The sequence below is a fragment of the Callospermophilus lateralis genome, chromosome 13 (genome assembly GCF_048772815.1).
Source record: "Callospermophilus lateralis isolate mCalLat2 chromosome 13, mCalLat2.hap1, whole genome shotgun sequence".
Lineage (NCBI taxonomy): Eukaryota > Metazoa > Chordata > Mammalia > Rodentia > Sciuridae > Callospermophilus > Callospermophilus lateralis.
The window spans coordinates 33621894-33642931 of NC_135317.1; the positions used below are offsets into that span (position 1 = coordinate 33621894).

At 41.0% G+C, this 21038-nt stretch overlaps 1 protein-coding gene across 1 annotated transcript in view; it reads left to right on the forward strand.

Annotated features, from left to right (window-relative positions):
- Pip4k2a (phosphatidylinositol-5-phosphate 4-kinase type 2 alpha) overlaps positions 1-21038 on the forward strand; it is a 156816-nt gene that overhangs the window by 96405 nt on the left and 39373 nt on the right. The window contains exons 2-4 of the mRNA XM_076872955.1: positions 1158-1255; positions 2994-3090; positions 17138-17290. Of these exons, the coding sequence (XP_076729070.1) occupies positions 1158-1255; positions 2994-3090; positions 17138-17290 (348 nt within the window). The remainder of the gene's footprint in view (positions 1-1157; positions 1256-2993; positions 3091-17137; positions 17291-21038) is intronic.

Here is a 21038-nt window from a genome sequence, read left to right on the forward strand (position 1 = left end):
CTCTGCCCAGAAGACCAACCCCATTTCTTTCACATTTTGTTATCACTCTTAAGCTCTTGTGTTGTCTTTAAGCCTCTGAATCCTTTAACCTTGGCTCAAGAAAGGGTTGAAATTGGCATTAGTCTTCAGGCTTTCTTGACAAACATGATCACAGTCCCTTTGGATGACACTCACTGTGGGAAGGAGAGTGCCTTGGAGACTTGCTTTCTGTGAACCCAGCAATGTGTTAAAAACTGCTGTATCAAGGAACTCGTGTTTTGTTTGTTTATTTGTTTGCTCATCTTTACTTTTGGGAACTGAGACTCCTTAGAGTACCTTTCATTCTACTGGAAGTATACATCTTTGAAGTGGCTTATATTGCCAGCAACAAGGGAGGTGTGTACTTTGGGAACCATGATACAAAAATGATAATCAAGGAGAAAGGTCAAGTTTTTCACAGTCCTATGTGAGAAGCTGCCCCTGTCATTCACTGGAATTTAAACAGAACTGGATTCTACCCGGCGTCCTCTGGAACCACAGCTTTGCTTTTGTTCCAAACTCCTGTCCAGTCTGTCTTCCTCTCGTGTAGCCCCGGGCTGGCTGTCTTCCTTGTTCCCTCTGAGAAGGGTCCTTCCTCTCTTGGTAACTTATGCCCCACCCCAACATATTTTTTTTAACCTTAGTTCCCTTAAGAATGGAAAGACCTCCTGAATGTCATTATTATTATTTGAGCTCTCCAAAGTTTAAATCATGTCTATTAATCAACATATATTTACCTCAAAATTAAAAATCCGTCTCAGAGAACAGAGAGGAGTTGTCTTGGAAATATGATCAAAGGAGCTCTGGGCCAGGGTCTCGAGGGAATGGAGGAGAGTAGAGTGGGGACAAGTAGGGACAGATGGCCTTGAAGGCTACCCCTCACCCCCAGTATTCCCCTTGGTCACTGCCAGTGGCCACTAAGGTCCAGATCAGATAGAGAGATAAGAAGCAGCAGCCTGAGCTGGATGGGAGCCGGGAGGTAGTGGGTAAAGTCAGACGAGGGAGGGAGGAAGAGAGTTGGAGTAGGAGTAGGAGGAAGGAGAGCAGGCAACCAGGTTTTCTTCGCCAGTATGCATTTAAGTCAAGCCTTTCCCACCAGGATGGTAATAACTGCTGCTATTTATTTTCTGTTTTTCTAGATCAATGAACTGAGCCATGTTCAAATCCCTGTCATGTTGATGCCAGATGACTTCAAAGCCTATTCAAAGATAAAGGTGGACAATCACCTTTTTAACAAGTAAGTACAAGTGCGACCTCTCATAGGCCTGCTGGAGCTGCTGTAAGAGTATGATTTTTGTGAATTTCTGTAATCACATAATTTTTTCAATGGGTAGGAGTAAAGTTTTGCTGATGAAGTTAATCCTGTGATAAACATAACCATCTGTCATTTTCAGAGAAGCAACAGCAGGCCCTCTGGGATAATATCCTTTTGCCATATGGCATATTGTTCTCTATGAATATCTTATACGTTAAAAGTGATATTCTCATTACAATTTAAAATTTTGAAGCTGTAAATTGCTTGAATTTTTGAGCAGTGATGAACCTCTGCTCTCTTGCACAACACTTTGAAAATGATAACTTTATGAACAGAAATGACTACATCATAGAACAATAACGAATTAAGGTATATTCCTATATCACATAATTGGGTGCCATATTGGATATTAAGAATATTCTTCTTCATGGAATGTTATTTTAGGCATCATCATGGAGCACCTATTAGATCTTAGGTAATCCATTGAGAGTGAGAAATGCAGTGATATATAAGACATTGCCCTGCCCACAAGGGATCACCATCAGACCAGTAGTTGAACACTGACACATGAACAAATCACTGTAACGTAGTGTGCAAAGTACAGTAATAAGGGTGTATCACCAGGCATGGTGGCACACACCTGTAATCCCAGCCATTTGGGAGGCTGAGGCAGGAAGATCAAGAGTTCAAAGCCAGTCAGCAGTTTAGAGAGGCCCTAAGCAACTCAGCAAGACCCTGTCTCGAAATAAAATGTAAAAAAGGGCTAGGATGTGGTTCAGTGAATAAGTGCCTCTGGGTTCAATCCACGGAACCAAAAAAAAGGGTGGGGGGAGTATGTGTGTATGTAATTTATGTATTTGGATCCAAGGGAACACAAAGGGGGAAGCAATTCTACACGAAGGAGTAAAACTCTTAAGAAATCCCTCCCACGTGTGAATCAATTATGAAATTTCTTTTTCATTTTCTTTTCCTTTCTATTTTCTGTGATGCTAGGGGATGAAACGCAGGGCCTTACACATACTAGACAAGCACTCCATACTAAACCACATCCCAGACCTTCATGAAATTTCTTAATGGTGTCATTGTTCTCATATGAAACTGACGTGTTTATACTTCCCGTAATGTTGTGTAGAGGTTAGCTTTTCTAGGAAATTTCTCCATGGAAATGTAGAATGTGGTATCTATATACAACAGGTTATTTGGGGCCTCAATAACAGAACAACATGGAGACCACTGTGGGGCTTGCTGGGCTGCCCCTTTCTCACACTCCTGCTTCTTGTTCTTCACTGTTTCCCTCCACTGGCCTCTCCACCTCCACCTCTTCTATGGGGAATGGCTATTACATGTGGCCAGAGTTAAGGGGTCACACAGTCCAAATATATTTGAGACAGAAGGTAATATTATTACTCTGTCCCCTTCTGTCTCCCAGATCTTTTTTAATTTTTTATTTTAGTTGTTGATGGACCTTTATTTTATTTATTTATATTCAGTGCTGAGGATCAAACCCAGTGCCTCACACATGCTAGGCAAGTGCTCTACCACTGAGTCACAGTCCAGCCCTGTCCCCTAGATCTTACTGGGTTGTACCTGGTTCTGTGAAATCATCCAGGACAGTGAACTCCAGACACTTCCTTGGTACACAAAGAGCTAAATGGGAGCAGATTCAATGTGGCTAACTCTTCTTCTGACTGAGCTTTATGCCACAATGTGATCATTTCAGAGAAAACATGCCGAGCCACTTCAAGTTCAAGGAATACTGCCCGATGGTTTTCCGTAACTTGCGAGAGAGGTTTGGAATCGATGACCAGGATTTCCAGGTGAGTTGCTTTTGTAACAGTTCTTGGCTGGAAAGTGGGTTCCATTATACCTTTTGCTCTGTAAAACGGGATTTGTACATTTTTATTATTATAAGTGTGTATGTAGTACCAATCTGCATTTCATATAAGCAGTTTTCAATGTTCTTTCTGAAGTAAAGAGTTCTCAAAGTTAGGGCCCCGTATGCAATTTCTTATAAGAAATGACTCTTCTTTGGAAGGAGACAAGCCGTGAGCATTTGGTGAATGCTCTCATTTCCAGGTGGAAGTTTCTACCAGAGGAGCTGCCTCCTGATTTCTGCGGTCAGGTGTGTCCACAGCCTTGCCAGTGTGTGTGTGTGTGTGTGTGTGTGTGTGTGTGTGCGTGCGCTGAATTCACAGGAATTTCAGAAATTGTTTTCTAGCTGATTTGCTGCTTGTCGAGTTGGCAAACTCTGACGCTTGCCACAGTGTTTTCATCAAAGGCCACACATTGTGCACTACAATGATAAATTGTAGAGTGCCCATGGCACTGTTGTCACCACCAGGAACCCACCAGTTCTTGGCACAGTGCTGTGGAGCATCTTCCTCTTGCTCTCGGCTCCTCCCACATATAAATGGGCACTGTTGCTTGACTCCCTGTCTTTGCCTGGTCTTGATTTTAACTTTGAAATCCAACTTAACTTTTTAAATATTTCTTATTGCATCATCATTTTCCTAAGAAAGGACCTGACGTTGGTTAACTTTAATATAGCCAACCAGATCCATAAGGATTTCCTTATGAGCAGAATTCTAAGTACTGACTTATTTTAATTCTTTTCAGATACAATAAACACTTTCATGTGGTGCACAGTAGTACACGCTTGTAATCCCAGCAGCTCGCGAGGCTGAGACAGGAGGATCTCAAGTTCAAAGCCAGCCTCAGCAAAAGTGAGGCGCTAAGCAACTCAATGTGACCCTGTCTCTAAATTTAAAAAAACAAAATAGGGCTTGGGATATGGCTCAGTGGTTGAATGCCCCTGAGTTCAATCCCCGGTACACCCCCTGCAACAACAACAAAAAAAAACCCACTTTCTATTATTTGCCCTAATTTAAAAAATCTTAATTTATCCTGCATTAAGTGTCATATTGATACTCTCAGTGGCTTTACAAGTTGAATATTAGTATGGCTTTCCCTGAATTTTCTATTAAAAAATAGGATCCCTTAGGCAAGTCACACTTAGTACTCTTTCCTAAAGATCTATTCTCCCACTTCCCACCCAGGCTCTTGTTGAAAGCCTTCAAGAATTTCTCCCATGCTTACTCAAAATGAGATGTGGCCATACTTTGAGAAAGCTGTGCTGGCCAGGTTGCCGGTGACATCCCCAGACATCCCCTTATTGTGGGTCGGGGTTGTGGTCTCCACAGAGGCCCAGGCTCTGGGCTGAGGGGAAGTGAGGGGGGCAGGCAGGATGTGGGTGCTCTGCTCTTAAAACTGCACTGAAGCCGACACTCATGGGAGCTTTGTCAGTAAGACTTAGATGGCACTTACACGCTTGACATTTACTGATGAAAAAACAAGTAATTTTTAAAGAATAATTGTTGGAATAGTAAAAGGGGTTCTTATGACATAAGAAGGGATAATTCCATATGATTTAAGAACTGTTACTACATTTAAATGGGCCGTATGAAAATGAACTAGCCATTTTAAAAGGAATTAATGGCAGATTACATTGACATCTTTAGGAACTCTCCTCTGCCTGACTCTGGGGCCAAACACGAGCGTGTCCCTCCTCTGTCCCCATCTTTTTTTTAAAAAAATGAAACGGCTGCATTGGCATTTAACAGAAACTGAGTTTTAAGGGCCCAAGCCCTTCAAAGAGGCCTAAACTGATTAAACTGCATTCTGAATTCTGCCCTGAAGCAGATTAAAAAGTAGTTTTGAAACTCTGAAAATGACCAATTTGGTTGCTGAAATACTAAGATGCTACTATTTCCCCCTGAAAACAAAATGGTAAAGTTGGTATTTAAGTAAGTGCAAATTGCTGAGTACAAACTTTGAAGGGAAATGAGGCAAGTGGAGGATGATTCACAAGTAACTCATTGGCAAGTCTGTTAAACTCTTAGCTTGAGAGATCAGTACTGAGGAGAGTGGGTGTGAGTGTGATTGACCATCCCAGCACCCCTCCCTGCCTCAGCTCTGCTCACTGCTTTTGGTATTTAAATTGTGGCTTTTTCTTTGGCAACTGTGTTTCTATTTGGGGGGGGGGGTGGGAGGAAGGGAGGAAAAGTGGGTGTTCAGAGTAGCTTTAGTAAACCTCCCATACACTTTTCTTCTCTCCCCCATCCTGCCTCCCTTTCCCAGTGTCTGTACTTCCCAAGACAGCAGTCCCTGAGCTTCAACTGTAGACAAGATTGTAAATGTGGAGATTAATCCGGTTTGTTGGCTACTGGTTTGGAAAAAAAAAAAAAAAAAGAAGGCAGGTCTGACGATGTTGGCCGTGGAATCACACCTTATAGGCCCTGTGCACTGCAGGGGCAAAGGCTGAAGGCAGGTGTGGACCAGAGGGGCCCACGGTCCATTCATCAGGGCCAGTTCCAAGCAGCAGGTGTGAGCACTGAATAAAAGCAATTTCCTTTTTCCCTCCTAGAGCTGAGCAGAGCCTCCCACTAGCCACTTGTACTGCTCCTGAGTTCTGGATGCACAACTCTGTGTTCATTTTCTGAAGCACTTGCATTTTGGACGAGCAACTTAAAATCAATGTAGCATTAAGGAGCTTTATCATCTGATTCAATTTGTATTCAGACTTTTCCTTTAAATCAAAAGGATAAATGGGCTGGACTTGTTTGTGTGAATGCCTTTTTGTTGCACCTGAAAAATGTCAGTATAGATTAATGGAAGTCACTCTAATAAAAGTAGACCATAGTAATCTGCCTACCTAATTGACCTCTATCTGTCATCTTAAACTTCTTGAAAGGAACTGAAAAACTTTCCTGCTAGCTCAGTAAACATTTGTGTCTTTCCTGTTTTGATTTCTTGATTATCTTTTAAAACAAAAATTTCTTTTCCTTGCTATTGAAGACAAATTCAAACAATAATTCTAGAATACTTGTCATTAATAACAGTACCATCTAACGTAGATGTGTAAACCTCTGCATGTGTGTACCTAGTGCTTCTAGATTCAGAACTTTCTCCAAAACAATTAGTACTTTTTTAAAGTAACAAGATTGGTTTGTAATATGATCAGAGTTGAATTATGTTCATCTTGTTTTTTGGCCACTGTGACTCCACATGGCCCTTTTTTCAGGATAAATGCTGCCCTGGCCGCCTCCACTGTTACCATTGCTGCAGTTTTATTTCTGCCATGCCACTGCCACCTTAAGACCTGGTCTCTTCAGTCATAATTTCACGCGCAATTATCAGCTCAGTGTGTGTTTATTTGTACCTGGTGCATGCCAGGCTCTGTGCTAGACGTTCCAGGGAATACAGAAGAGTGAAACAGTCACTTTGATGGATTCTATATTAGCTGCTAAAGAGATTTGCAGAAAACCAGGCATTAAAATTTTTAATGTTCTTCAAGAAAATCTATGCCCCTCTTTTTAGCCATGCAGGATTTCAGAGCCCCTTGTAACATTTCCTCTTGGGTAATCAGATGGAGGCTTCAGTTCATTTCTGAGATGCAGAGAGGGTTGCCCACCATAAAACAAAAAGTTCTGCAGGTCGGAGCCAGCTATTAAACCTAAATACACCACATAATTGAAACTGAGCCCTCTTGTTCATTGTGTTGGATAATATCAGGTTTACATTTCCCCTACTGCGCCTCCTGAATTAGAATCCCTCATTATTCGCATTTGATGCCTTTTCTTTGTTTTTGTAACCAAGAATTCTAATTTTAAAATGATTAATTTTAAAAGTTAACAGTTTAAACTTTTGAGGTCCTTGTTTCAAGTTTCAAATTCTAAAGCATTAATTTTTTTCAGTGAATTCTAACCTTTGGAGGGGGGAAATCTGCTGCTATATCTGGAATATTAAGTCTATCAAATAAAAAATGTTCTTCAAATGTAGATTTTTCAAATTGACTTTAAACTGCCTGAAGACAGGGATGGTGGCTGTTATTTCCTGGGTGCCTTCCCAGTGGTTAGTACAGAGACAGACCCTCAAGAGAGATTTATGGAAGAAAGGGAAAAGGGGCCAAGGGGCCATAATAGGGGTAACAGAGCTCATACGTGTGAAGCAGTTGGATGGCGGTGGAATTGAAGACAAAGCTGGGGGAAAGCCAGACATACATGGGAACAGGGCTAAAGACCTCAACCCTGTTTTGCAGCCAGCTAACAGCCCTGGGGATTTTGCACAGGGGAGGAGCCATGACATGAGGTCTGTACTTTCTAGAGATGATTGACTGGTTATGTGTAGAGATACAGAGGTTAGGAGACGGTGGCGTATTGCACTGAGTAGGAGGAGGCACACCTGATAGGGCCAGGGCACTTGTCACTGACACCCTAAAGCAGAGAGCGGCTTCACAAGAACTAAGACATGTAAACTGCCAGGTTGGCGGAGGAGATCTGATGGCTCTCAGGGGCCTAGGACAGGAGCCATTGAGTTGGGGGACTGGAGAGCAGCTGAGGGAGCATTAATCCAGATCACAGAGGGAAGGAAGATCGAGGGTAGGATAGAGAGGAGGAGGAAGTTGAGTTTTTGACACCTTGGCTCTGGAAATGACTGTGAGATGCCCCCATGAGGCTGGTGGTCAGTACAGGGTGAGGAACAGAAGCCCTGCCATGGGAAGGATGGGCACTGACATGGTCACCGAAGTCCCCTGTGGTCCTGTCTCTTTAAAATCATACCAGCATGCTCACTACCCCGTATGTGCTTGCTCCTTGAACTGTCTATGCTCTTTTATTCCTTTGTCACTGGGTTTGCTCATTGTTCACATTTGTCCTCTTGGATTAGCTACTCTGTGCCTCCCAGTGAGCCCTGGAAGGCAGCTCTGCCCTGAGCAAAGATGCTCCTGGACTGAAACCCACAGGATTACCCTCACTGCCTATCAGTGTCATTAGACTTTTCTGGTGCTTTTTCTCCTCCTCTTTGCAAGCCTAACAAATTACTAGCCCCACCACAGACTGCCCCCACCTATAAGCCTACACTTCCTGTCTGCCTGTATTTTCTGCCCTGAACCTGCTTGGGATTGCACCTCATGCTATGGACCCAAGACCTGACAGTCAGCCATCCTTCTCACTAGGTGCTCCTATCAAGTTAAATGCATGTTTGTTTTTCATGAGCCTTGGGGACCTGTCTCTCTTGGGGACCTGTGTTTTAATCTCCATAGTTAAGTAGCTCTGAAATTTTAAAAGGTGATCTCATGGTACTCCATGAAGTTCCTGCAACTCGGCTGCTTTCTCTCTGTTGATCATTACCTTTCATTTTTATGTTTTTTTTTTTCTTTTCTGATAAGTTGTTTCATTATTGATAAGCACTAGATTGCTCTGTGTCTTGCTCCCCTCTATAATGAAAGCCATTCTACACCTGGGATCACAGCTCAGGCTTTCTTTGAAATTCCCCTAAGAGCTAAACACAGGGCTTTGAACACAGTGTGCATTGAATAAATCCTTGATGACGATGTTCAAGTTAGCATGTTGGTCTTTAACTCTCTGACAAGGTCAGAAGACCATCTGTGCTCATTCAGAGATGTCAAATGTAAAACCAGAAAGCAGGCTTCTCTGGGCAGTCACTCCCATCTCCTAGGCTGTGTGATTTGAAGCATGTAATCATAATCCTGAGTTGTCAGCAGGACAGTGATTGGTTTCCAGGTTTCCAGTCCATGAAACAGGTAACATGGTTGGGGAGAAGAACATTTCCTAGGAGTTAGAGGCCCAGTGGAGTCTCAGGTCTTCAGTGACCTTAAACCATTGACCTAGCCCTCAGGGGTCTAGGTTTCCTCATCTGCAAAATGAGGGAGAAAAACATAATGCTGAGTCCCTCCCAGCTAAGCTGTCAGATCTCTGAATCTATTATTAAGTCAAGTGAGTACATGACTGTCACTTAGGTTCTTGTATACAATGTTGACATATGCTCTTGCTCCAATGGTGGCTTTACACACTTGAGCATGACAGAATTGATTCTGTGGCCTTTCCTTTGAATAACAGAACTTTTCACATGTGATTTTTAGTCAAATGTACAAACTGTCAAAACGGGGAGAAAATCTGTATATGCAAGACTATGATTAGTTCAAGAAAATTAAATGTGCAGAATGCTTGGTACTAAAAAAAAGTACAGGAGAACGTAACAGTTGCTAAATCGGGGCATTTTTATGAGGGGTATAAAAGATTGGCCTTAGGAATGAGCTAATTAAATTGACCTTTATATTTCCTCCACCCTTCTGGAGACTCCACTAATCCTGGACCTCCCACTGCGGAAATAAACATTGTTAGAGGAGGGGGAATGGACAGCACCATTTATCCTTTTCTTAGGGACAATAAATTTCCAATTATAAATGTAAGAAGGCCATCAAAGAAGGAGCTTCATATCTCATTATCTTCCTTTATTGAGGGCTGGCATGGCATCAGAGCTTCAAACACAGCTGTTGAGGTTTGAAGTAGGATGTCAAAAGGCCAGATGTTTACATGCCAGGTTGCAGGATAGTCAGGCCAAGATGGATTGAGCGGTCATATTCTCACCTGTCCTGCACCTAGTGATTCTGCCCTAGAACTTGAACTTATGTCCAATCATTCACTTTGTCCTCATCTCCCCCACCTGCTCCCCAGCAAGCCTCAGAGAGTCCTTCAAAGTGGCATTTACTGTCTACTACAGTCACATCTAGGGATTGAAGTAAGAGCACCCACAGGGTCACCTTGCTTACCCAGAGACAGTGGGGGACTGTAGCTGCAAGTAGGTCACCTGGTGGGGGATGAGTGTTTAGAGGCCTTGCAAGAGGAATGTCTGGGCCAATCACATACACCTGTGTACTGAGGACTACTTTGGTATGAAATATCCAGACAGGGGATTGAACCCAGGGCCTCACAGATGCAGAAAGTAAATTAACTAGTGGCTTCTAGGTGGGGGAATGGGGGAGAGAATGAGAGTAACTACAAATGAACTTGAGGTTTCTTTTGGGAGAGATGAGTGTTCTAAAAATGATTGTGGCAATATTTATATAAGTTTGTGAATGTGTTGAGAATGATTGAATCATGTACTGTAAATAGGTAAATGGTATATTATGTGAACTCTATCTCAGTTAAAGCTATTAATGAAGAAGAGTGCTTGAGTTTGAAATTAGTTTATATTCAATAAGAGACTCCCCCCCCATACTGATTCTGGATACCTTTTCTTTTTAATATATCTTTATTTTATTTTTTTATTTATTTTTATGTGGTGCTGAGGATCAAACCCAGTGTCTCACACATGCGAGGCAAGCAAGCACTCTACCACTGAGCTCCAGCTCCAGCCATGAATACCTTTTTTTGAGTTCAAGTAATGTCACTCTGTTACAGAACATACTTCTCTAAGCTGTGTCCATGATAAGGAATTTAGTTTTTAATGAGAGTAGATCTTTCAGATTCTGGGTAGATTTCTTAGGGTGATTTCATCTGGCAGTTGTCTCATAAACACAGGCAAATGAGGGTAAAGACTTCTGAATATTTTACTTTAAAAATGGGAAATTATCTTGAAGATAACCAAATGGTGCTGTTTATGCCTTGATTGGATCAGATTTGAATCTGGGGCTTGGTCTTTTAAATCCAGAGATTAAGATGAGGAAGAATTTTTTTCGTGTTGCCTTCTGCTTGACCTTGTTTCTTCACGTAGATCTTGAACTAGCTTGTTGATTTCATTTTACCTGCTTTGCCTGGTTCTTTTTTGTTTGTGTTTGTTTCCCAGCTTAGTATTGTAGACAGTAACCTGGAATTCAGCATTCCTGCTGTAAAAGATTACTTAGGTTCTTGTACTCAATTGCCAGCGTAACCCATGCAGTTCTGAGCAAAGAAAGGCAGAGGATGGGATATTGTTCTAAAGATAGAAGCCAGTGGTGAAAGGGGAATGAAAACCTCCACCAATTCTTAGACCATGTGAACTAATTAAAATAGACATGATGAAATGTGCCACATGGTCAGAAATGTGAAGAATTCTTAGGACTGACATTGTCTCCACAATCGACAAGACTTTTAAGAAGTACTGAGCACTAGGCACCCTTCAGCCCTGTCTTCACGCTGCATGAATCCTCTGACTCCAAGCCCAGGGCTCAGCAGCAGTTTTTCTGTCCTAAAGCCTTGTTCCACACACATCTGTCTCAGCTCTTGCCTAGAGAGAAGACAGCTCCTACTCCTGTCCCCTTCAGTTATAGTCAAGCAATAAACAGCCCTAGAATCATGATAGCTTGGTACACAGGTTCATAAAAATGTAAGTAAAGGACTCTGGACTACATTAACTGTTGTTAATGATATTTTCTGCACACTTTACCTGGAAAAATTGAAAACATAAGGACAGGTGTGATTTTTTGCCAGCTGACTCACACCCTATATTGGTTTAGAAGGTGTTTGTCACCATGGAAAAACTGGCATCAACTCTCCCATCGTGCTGCCCAGCAGAATGTAGGACCTGGACCCTCCACGTGTATCATCCCAGTTGATACAGTAAAAAAAGCTAAAATGATCGAGTCATTCATATTTTCTGGGTCTCTGTTTTACTATCTAAGTTAAGTGGTTTGGAATTATTTCTAAGATTGCTTCCAATTCTAATACTCTTTGGTTAGGATATTTAATTCCACATGACAAGACTCTTTGGGTGTTCTGGAAGGTCACTTCCAGGCTGCTTTCCTCAAGCCTCCCCTTCTTGCTGTCCCACCTTGTCCCAGCATCCTGTACAATGCTGTGACTCATTCTTCCTTGGGACAGAACAGAGCACCCTGAGGAGTTTCATATGCAGTTTCTGCTAGGTACCAGGCTGTTGGGAGGCAGCGCAGGGACCACTTTTAACACAGAGACCTCCTTCCTCCCTTTGCCCACGTGCTCCTTCTTGCCAAAGTTGTCCTAAATGCATCTGGACCCAGGGAAGTACTATTTTCATGCAGCTCTAAGAACTAGTGTTGTCTTCTCTGTAACCTTGGCCTGAATGGCCTAAGGTGATGGTGTCCTGTCTTCTCACTGAATTCTCCCAGGGCAACGTGTACTGAGTCACCTTCAAGGTCCATGCCTTCCAGGAGAGTTATTAAAGATCTGATGTGAGTTCCAATTTAGCCTGCCCTCTTCCTGGGCCTCTTCCTGGGCTTATTATTGTCTATGAGGATCAATGAGGCTAAAGGACATAAGCAAGTGCTGATAAACGGCAGATAGAATGAATGGCAGAGCATGTTCTATGTTCCTGACCATTATTACTGCACTGCCTTTAAAACATAACTTTACCTTATTCCAAAGGCTACAAAAATTCGATGGTTATGCTGTTTCGTAATAGCAAAAGTTTGGTCTTATTTTTGCCAATTGCCTGTTTTGTTACCTCAGAGGAAGCCTTAGGCAGGAATCTCAGACATTGTACTTGATTCCACTGTAAACCAAATTTTTATCATCAAGTAGAAAACTGCACCTGGCTTCTCCTGCCTCATAGTAATGTTGCGAATAAATATGAAATAATGATGATTTTTCCAGGCTTTAGAGTCATTCCAAGGATCAGGCATTTTATGTAAAATTGCATTATCTCATCTGATATTCTACTTGTCTATTAGATGATGTTTTTACTAAATTTGATATATTTTTATGTTAATAGTGAAATGAAAGGTACATTCTAAATTTTGACAAAATTGCATTGATTACTTGAAAACCAGGAGCCTTAAAATGTTTTTGTTTTTGTTTTTTCCCACATTCTGAAAGTACATATTGTGGGTTGAGACTTCTGAAGGGATTACTAAAAAGAACAAAAGTTGACACAGAATCAGGTACAGTTTATACCCAAAGGGCTTAAAACAGCATACTACAGGGATGCAGCCATATCAATGTTTATAGCAGCACAATTCACAATATCTAAATTGTGGAACCAACCTAGGTACCCTTCCAGTAGATGAGTGGATAAAGAAAATGTGGTGTGTATATATATATATATACACACACAATGGAATATTACTCAGCATTAAAAGACAATAAAATCATAGTATTTGCAGGTAAATGGATGGAGATGGAAAATATGATGCTAACTAAAGTAAGCCAATCCCAAAAAACCAAATGCTGAATGTTTTCTCTGATATAAGGGTGCTGATTCATATTGGGGATGTAGGGGGAACATGGGAGGAATAGTCGAACTTTGGGCAAAGAGGGTAGTAGGAGGGAGGGGGAATGGGGGTAAGAAAGATGATGCAATGAGATGGACATGATTTCCCTAAGTACATGTATGAAAACACGAATGGTATGACTCTTCTTTGTGTACAACCAGAAACATGAAAAAATGTGCTCTATATGTGTACTATGAATTAAATTGTATTCTGCTGTCATATATAATGAATTATTTTTTTATTGGTTATTCAAAACATTACAAAGATTGCAGAATCACATCGGTTACACATCCACATTTTTACATAATGCCATAATAGTAACTGTTGTATTCTGCTACCTTTCCTATGCTCTACTATCCCCCCTCCCCTCCCCTCCCATCTTCTCTCTCTACCCCATCTACTGTAATTCATTTCTCTCCTTATTTTTTTTCCCATTCCCCTCACAACCTCTTATATGTAATTTTGTATAACAATGAGGGTCTCCTTCCATTTCCATGCAATTTCCCTTTTCTCTCCCTTTCCCTCGACCTCATGACTCTGTTTAATGTTAATCTTTTCCTCCTGTTCTTCCTCCCTGCTCTGTTCTTAGTTGCTCTCATTATATCAAAGAAGACATTTGGCATTTGTTTTTTAGGGGTTGGCTAGCTTCACTTAGCATAATCTGCTCTAATGCCATCCATTTCCCTGCAAATTCCATGATTTTGTCATTTCTTAGTGCTGCATAGTACTCCATTGTGTATAAATGCCACATTTTTTAATCCATTCATCTATTGAGGGGCATCGGGATTAGTTCCACAGTCTAGCTATTGTGAATTGTGCTGCTATGAACATTGATGTGGCAGTATCCCTGTAGTACGCTCTTTTAAGGTCTTCAGGGAATAGTCCGAGAAGGGCAATAGCTGGGTCAAATGGTCAATCTCCATATTGCTTTCCATATTGGCCGCACCAATTTGCAGTCCCACCAGCAATGTACAAGAGTACCCTTTTCCCCCACATCCTCGCCAGCACTTGTTGTTGTTTGACTTCATAATGGCTGCCAATCTTACTGGAGTGAGATGATATCTTAGGGTGGTTTTGATTTGCATTTCTCTGACTGCTAGAGATGGTGAGCATTATTTCATGTACTTGTTGATTGATTGTATGTCCTCCTCTGAGAAGTGTCTGTTCAGGTCTTCGGCCCATTTGTTGATTGGGTTATTTGTTTTCTTATTGTTTAATTTTTTGAGTTCTTTGTATACTCTGGATATTAGGGCTCTATCTAAAGTGTGAGGAGTAAAAATTTGTTCCCATGATATAGGCTCCCTGTTTACCTCTCTTATTGTTTAGAATAAATAAATTTTTAAAAAAGGATTAAGACATAGCCAGTATCCGAATGCAAAGTCTGAAATAATTGATTATAACTTTGTCTTTGAAATTGAAGGCAAAGAATTTGGGAGGAGTCAACTTTATTAAATGTTTACTTAATGAATACAGTGAATGCCATGAATTTATAAAGTTCCTCATTTTAACCAAACCAGAGTTGGAGAGAATATAATGGGAAAGGCATTAATGCAGATAAGTGTCATTATAACACCTGGAATACACTACATTCTGCTCCTTATGTGCCAGATGAGACACTATCATAATTCAGTAGACTCTTGTATCTCACATGTGGTCCACAGACCACCACGATCAGCATTGTCAACTTCTTAAAATGCCCCACCCCAACCTCTCGGATCAGAATCTGCATTTTAGTGTGGTCCCAGTTTCAGTTGCTCATTGAACTTTATTGAAAAGGACTAGTGATACTGCTTTCCATTTTATTCTCCCCCTTGGCCCATGAGAGAACATTTTACTTTAGTATCTAAGATGTTCAAAAAGGTGAGCTATGAGACAGGTGCTGCTGTAATTCCATCTTGGCTAAATACAGTTATCCCTTACTATTCCCCACCCCCCTAAAAAGTTATTTTACATGAATTGTCAGTTTTACAAAGTTTATGGTCTGTTCCACCTGGCTTTCATGAAAGTTGATTGTTCCAGCTTTTATTTTATGCCTGCAGATAATTAAGTCTTACAATTCCTGAAGTTCTTGTTTTATTTGCAATAGATGCCCCTTTGCAAATTGGTGTTTGGGATGAGAAAGTAAAACAATTAAAAAAGAGCAACAATTGGAGAGGTTTGGGGAACTCACACTTAAATCTCCAAAAGAGGATATTGACTTTGATTTTCTTCCTTGTTATTGTAAGTAGGAAATACAAAGGGAAAATTTTTAAGAACAAAAATAATGTTCGTGTGAGTATAGTCATTTTCACTCAATGAATTTCAGTTGTCTTGGGAATAATTTAAAACTCTCAAGTCCTGCTGGTTAAAGTCATTGGGAGTTAACACTGATTTTTTTTTTTTTCACCTTAAGTTTTCTAATGACCTAAGGAAAGCAGATTTAGTTAATTGACATTCTCCATTCTGCACTTTGGCAGGTGCACCTGCCTGCACTCGGATCTGAGGTGGGCTGTCATAGAATGTAACAGACCACTGTGGCAGTGTCAGAACACATCCCAAGGATTGAGAATGATCTCATGAGAATTGAGAGTGCCCCCTTCAAATCTAGGGCCTTCATGAGCTTCTGAGCCACTGCAATTTGATTCTCCCTTAGATAGCTGGACACTGCTGGATTTCATCTAGAAAGGAAGGAAAGGATAAGGAGTCTTCAATATACAAGATAGCAAGGAACACTTTCCTTGAAATCTATGGGTCATAGATGCTACCTTCCTTTTGTCATAGGAAGTGTGACACTTCTTACGACAAAACAAGGGTGTCATGTTCCCTGAACTAGACAACATTGGGTTCACTGGCCTTTGAATGCCCACTTTTAGAGAGGAAGTTGCCTTTGAATCCCACATGTAGTTCAATGAGGCCCAGCACAAGAGCACAGTTAGCAGCAATAAAGGACAGACTTCCTCAGGTGCCAGAGTTTGTTACTTCCACTAATCTAATGACCAATGTCAGAAAGATGGGGAAAGGTGGGGAGACTCTGCAGAAGAGGAGACACAAAGGAAAGTTGCTTATAGGAGAAGAGGTAGATGTCCCTAGCTAGTGTCAACAGCACAAATGAGACACGGTAATGAAATAATGCCAGGAGGCCTTCCCTGTTCACCCTCCAGGGGATCAGTAGTGCTCAGAAACATTAGAAGAAGGGTGGGTAGAAGATGGACCTATCTGGAATCTTCTGAGAAGCTCTTATAGAATAAGAGGTTCCTTCCTCCTTTTTAGGCAGCATAGTTTACTAGTTAAGAACTTGATCTCTGAGCCAGCCATACCAGAACTGGAATTCTAGCTCTTCCCTTATTAGCTGTGTGACCTTTGCCCTGTTACTAAACCTCTCTTGTCCCATTTCCTTACTTACCAAAGGATGGTGATAATGATACCACTGCAGATGAATCTTATCAGATGGGGAGAAGTGCCCTGTGCAAAATGCTGGTACACATTCGTCATGTAAGGGAATGCTTGGTGGCTGTGAAATTTTCTTTCATAACTGGAACCTAATCTTATCCAGAAGAAAAATTTGAGTCATGTCTAATTCTGAAAAGAACAGCAAGGTGAATAAAGTAACTGTGACCCTAATTCTAGATATCAGCCTGCTCTGAGAATATTGGAATCAGAGTACTTGCCCAAGCTGTTTCCGTTTCATTTGAAAGACTTGCAGTTTGAGTTACGATGAATATAAAATAGTGTCAGCAGTGTCAGCCTGCTTGTCAACTTTTTTCCAAGCACAAATGTTGCTATCACAACAAATTACTTGGGCATCAGAAATCCCCACCTCTAACCAATTTTCTTCCCTCTTCCCCCTTCCCCTAACCGGGAAGAATTCCTTGACCAGAAGTGCACCCCTTCCTAACGACTCCCAGGCACGCAGCGGGGCGCGTTTTCACACTTCCTACGACAAAAGATATGTCATCAAGACCATTACCAGTGAAGACGTGGCCGAGATGCACAACATCCTGAAGAAATACCACCAGGTAATTTTTCTTTATCTGTATTTGAATCTCTGAGAAGGTTAACATCCATGCCCAAGTGTCATCAAGGCCAAAGGTCTCAATAATATGTAGTTAGGAAATGATGAGATGCGTTTGACATAAAAATCTCCTGTCACCCATTGTTATAAAGGGAATGTGGCCAGATTCCTGACAGTTCACGTTTAAGACTGCGTATGTTATAGAGGTCATTATGTATATAGTGCTTTTTATAAATACCCTTCTGTATGATCGCTTCAGTGATCACCACTGGTCTTCAAATCATTCTGCTTAAGATTTGGAAACTTTCCAGAAGATTTTGCCTGTGCTAGAAGTTAAATGTTGACTTCTGAGTTTTTAATCCACCTACGTCTCCAAGTCTCATCCTGCTCCTACTTTTCCTTCCTGTCAGAGTTCTAGAAAAATGCACCAAATAACCCCATTCTACTGTGGAGGAATTTCTCCAATTGTAGGTGTCTTGCCCCTTTTCATTCCTAAATATTGTCCCTTTGTAATTGCCCTTCAGAATGAAACTACCAGACCGTCTTGGGTTCAGATCTCAGCCGTATCACTTACTGACTGATTTCTGGACTTTGAGACTGAGTTTCTTCATTTATACAATAAGGGTATTAACACCTAACCACAGAGTCCTGAAAAGTAAATGGGAAGTGAATACCAAGTACTTAGCACAGTATCTGTCACACAGTAGGAGCTGAGCATATGGTGGATGTGTTGGCAGCTGCACTGTTATCAAGATAATGTCTATTGTATAACAACAAGTCATCTTGAGAAATTGTGGTCTTATGGCATGAATATGACCATTGCTGCAATATTACAGGCATCATTCTTAGATGATTAGAACTGGTATTTGAAACACACACACACACACACACACACACACACACACACACACACACACCGTCTGTCTTAGTCTCCTTTGTCTGAAATAACAAAATCCCATAAACTGGGTGGACTAAACAGCAAAAATTTACTTCTCAGTTCTGGAGGCTGGCAACTTGAAATGAGGGTGCCTGCATGGTCAGGTTCTGGAGAGGCCCTCTTGCTGGCATGTAGATGGCTGCCTTCTTATGGTATCCTCACATGGGAGGAAGAACAGAAAGCAAAAGCTCTCTGCTACCTCCTCCAATGAGGACATTAATTCCATCACAAGGACTGCACCTTCATAACCTAATTACCTCTCAATGGTGATTTGGATTTCAACATAATGAATTTGGGAGGATAGGAATATTCAATCCATTGCAGAGTCCAAATTCTCCTTAGAGGTAAAGATTGTCTTTCACAGAGAATATTCAAAATAAAGTGTTTCAAGCCCTTACTGCATTAGGACAATGCTCAAAGACTTTAAACCATCACAGTTATTAAGTATCAGCTTCTCAGAATATCTACTTTGAAGGCTGCACTTATTTGTATTTGTGTCTGTTTGAAAGTATTACTTTGGGTCATGCTTCATGCTCAAATACTACACATTATTTCTTGGCAGTGCTATTCTTCCAGTCTTTGCAAATGTGATCAGTGGCATTTTACTTGCACTGAAGTCTATAACAATCTTTGAGCCACATTCTGTTTCTGTAAACTTGGTACCACCTCTGATTTATTTTCTTAAAAGCATTAGTAAGTCTCTAAATTCATTTAACATCTCACATGTCTTTTATAGCATCTATTGCCTTTGAAATTTGTTCTGCCAGGCTCAGGCTATTGCCTATGATAAAGGGAATTTAAGTGCTCAGAGAGTACCTACAAGAGGGAAGACACCAAGGCACTGGCTTCTGAATGAATTAAATTGCAGGTTGCAGCTTTTAACTCTTCACCTGTTCATTTTTCATGTTCAAGTTCCCCGCTCTTGAATTTGATGCATACTCACACATTTTTTTTACACTTCCTTTCAGTTGGCTCACAACATTCAAAGCAAAGCAATATCTCATGACTCATGAGAACATATTATTCTGACAAAGAGCTATGACACTATTCTAATAAAATGTGACACACAATTCAGGTAGCCACTTCTCAATGACAACTTTTGAGTTCACAGTCTTTTGATGCTACAGAAATCACAGTTTGAAATGTTTTCTCTGGGGTACTTACTATGACCTAACATTACAGATTAGACATACCACCAGTGTCACAGAACACATTGGGACCAGTCTGTTGGCACACTGCAGGAGCTATAAAGTGCTAAAGATTTCTTTTTGTACCACTTCTACAAAATCGTTATTTTGGGTATTTTTTTTTTAATTCAGAAAGTCTCATTTAGCCCATATCTATTTTTTGCCTTCTTAAAAATAGAATATTTTAAATATTATTGAAAGGTTCATGATGTTTGAGAATGATTATTATTAATACAATTTACTTAAAGGACACTAAGTTGAAATCAGGAGACATAGATCCTACCTTGTTAGGAATCTGTTGTGTCAACAATCTCTGAACTCAGTTTTCTCATCTACATTTCATTCCTTTACCTGTTTTATTCAGGTATTTACCCAGAATGATGTAAAGTATCCTTCAAGTAAGTTTGAAATACAAGATAGAATAAATGGGGGAGAAAAGGGAAAATAGAATGTAGGAAGGAACAAGTTGGAGCCTGGAAGAGTCTTAGTAGCATGACTGCTACTCTGAGGGCCACTAATTTGACCCAAGCTTCCTAGCAGCAAAGAAAGAGCAACCTGAGTTAGCTGCACACTGTTGCTAAGGAGAAATACAACTATTTTTGATATAAAATCCCACAGGATGGTCTCCAGGGACCAGAGAAGACACAGGACATCCAATCCTATGAACAACATCCTTTCTACAAGCTGCAAAACACACAAGAATGTTATAGATCTTTTTAAACAATAATCACCAGTCTGGACTGCTAAAACCACAGTGACATGTCATTTCTATTTAGTGAACACAGCTCTGCAGAGAGGCGGGGAAACAGTGTTCACTGGCCACCTGACCCTCCATCAGACTGGCTTCCATGGAATATTCTTCAATTGCCCTTCTCAAAAGCACTTCCAGGCAAGGTTTTGATAACTAGTGCATGGAGGGAAGCTCAGTCTACACGCTCTTATGTGAATCCGTGTGCCCAAACACAGGCCTCCCATCTGGAGTCCTCGGAGGTCCTCTCAAGCTTTGTCATTCTCTCATTCTGTTCTGAGATGCTCAGAGACATTTGAGGTGTAACTATTAGGCCTTTATTCTTACTTAAAGTAGGTCTAAACTGCTTCTGTCCTCTGCTTCTGTGGTGACTGTCAATTCTTCAATTTCTTTTTGCTTTTTGTTACTTGTACTTTATAATTAGCTGTGCTTCTCAGGTCTCAGCATCCTCAGCCATGTGTTCCCCACTGTGTCTCGAGGGCTGGCTCAGGACATGCCCCAGCAAGCAATTAAGTCTGTCCAAATTGTATAGCAATAGAGGAGATGGGCTCTAGAGAGGGCCCTCCTGTGGAGCATATTAGATGGACTTTCTGGCAGCTTTGGTTGCTCCATAGCCATTTCCTCACCTTTTCTTTTCCTTTGTTGTTTTTTGTTTTAGTGAAATGACAATCACAGTTGCAGCTATATTCTGGAGGGTTAAAACTACCACAAAACCAACATCTGGTGAGGTTGCTTGTTATTCAACTAAATTCTTTTGGGATTAATTTTCTGACAAATCATCCTTACCAGCAGTGTGGTGTGGCAGGTAGTATGGAGCAGAGACTGGGAAACATCACATCCCAGTTTTGCCCCTGACCAATGATGCGACCTAACCTTTTGA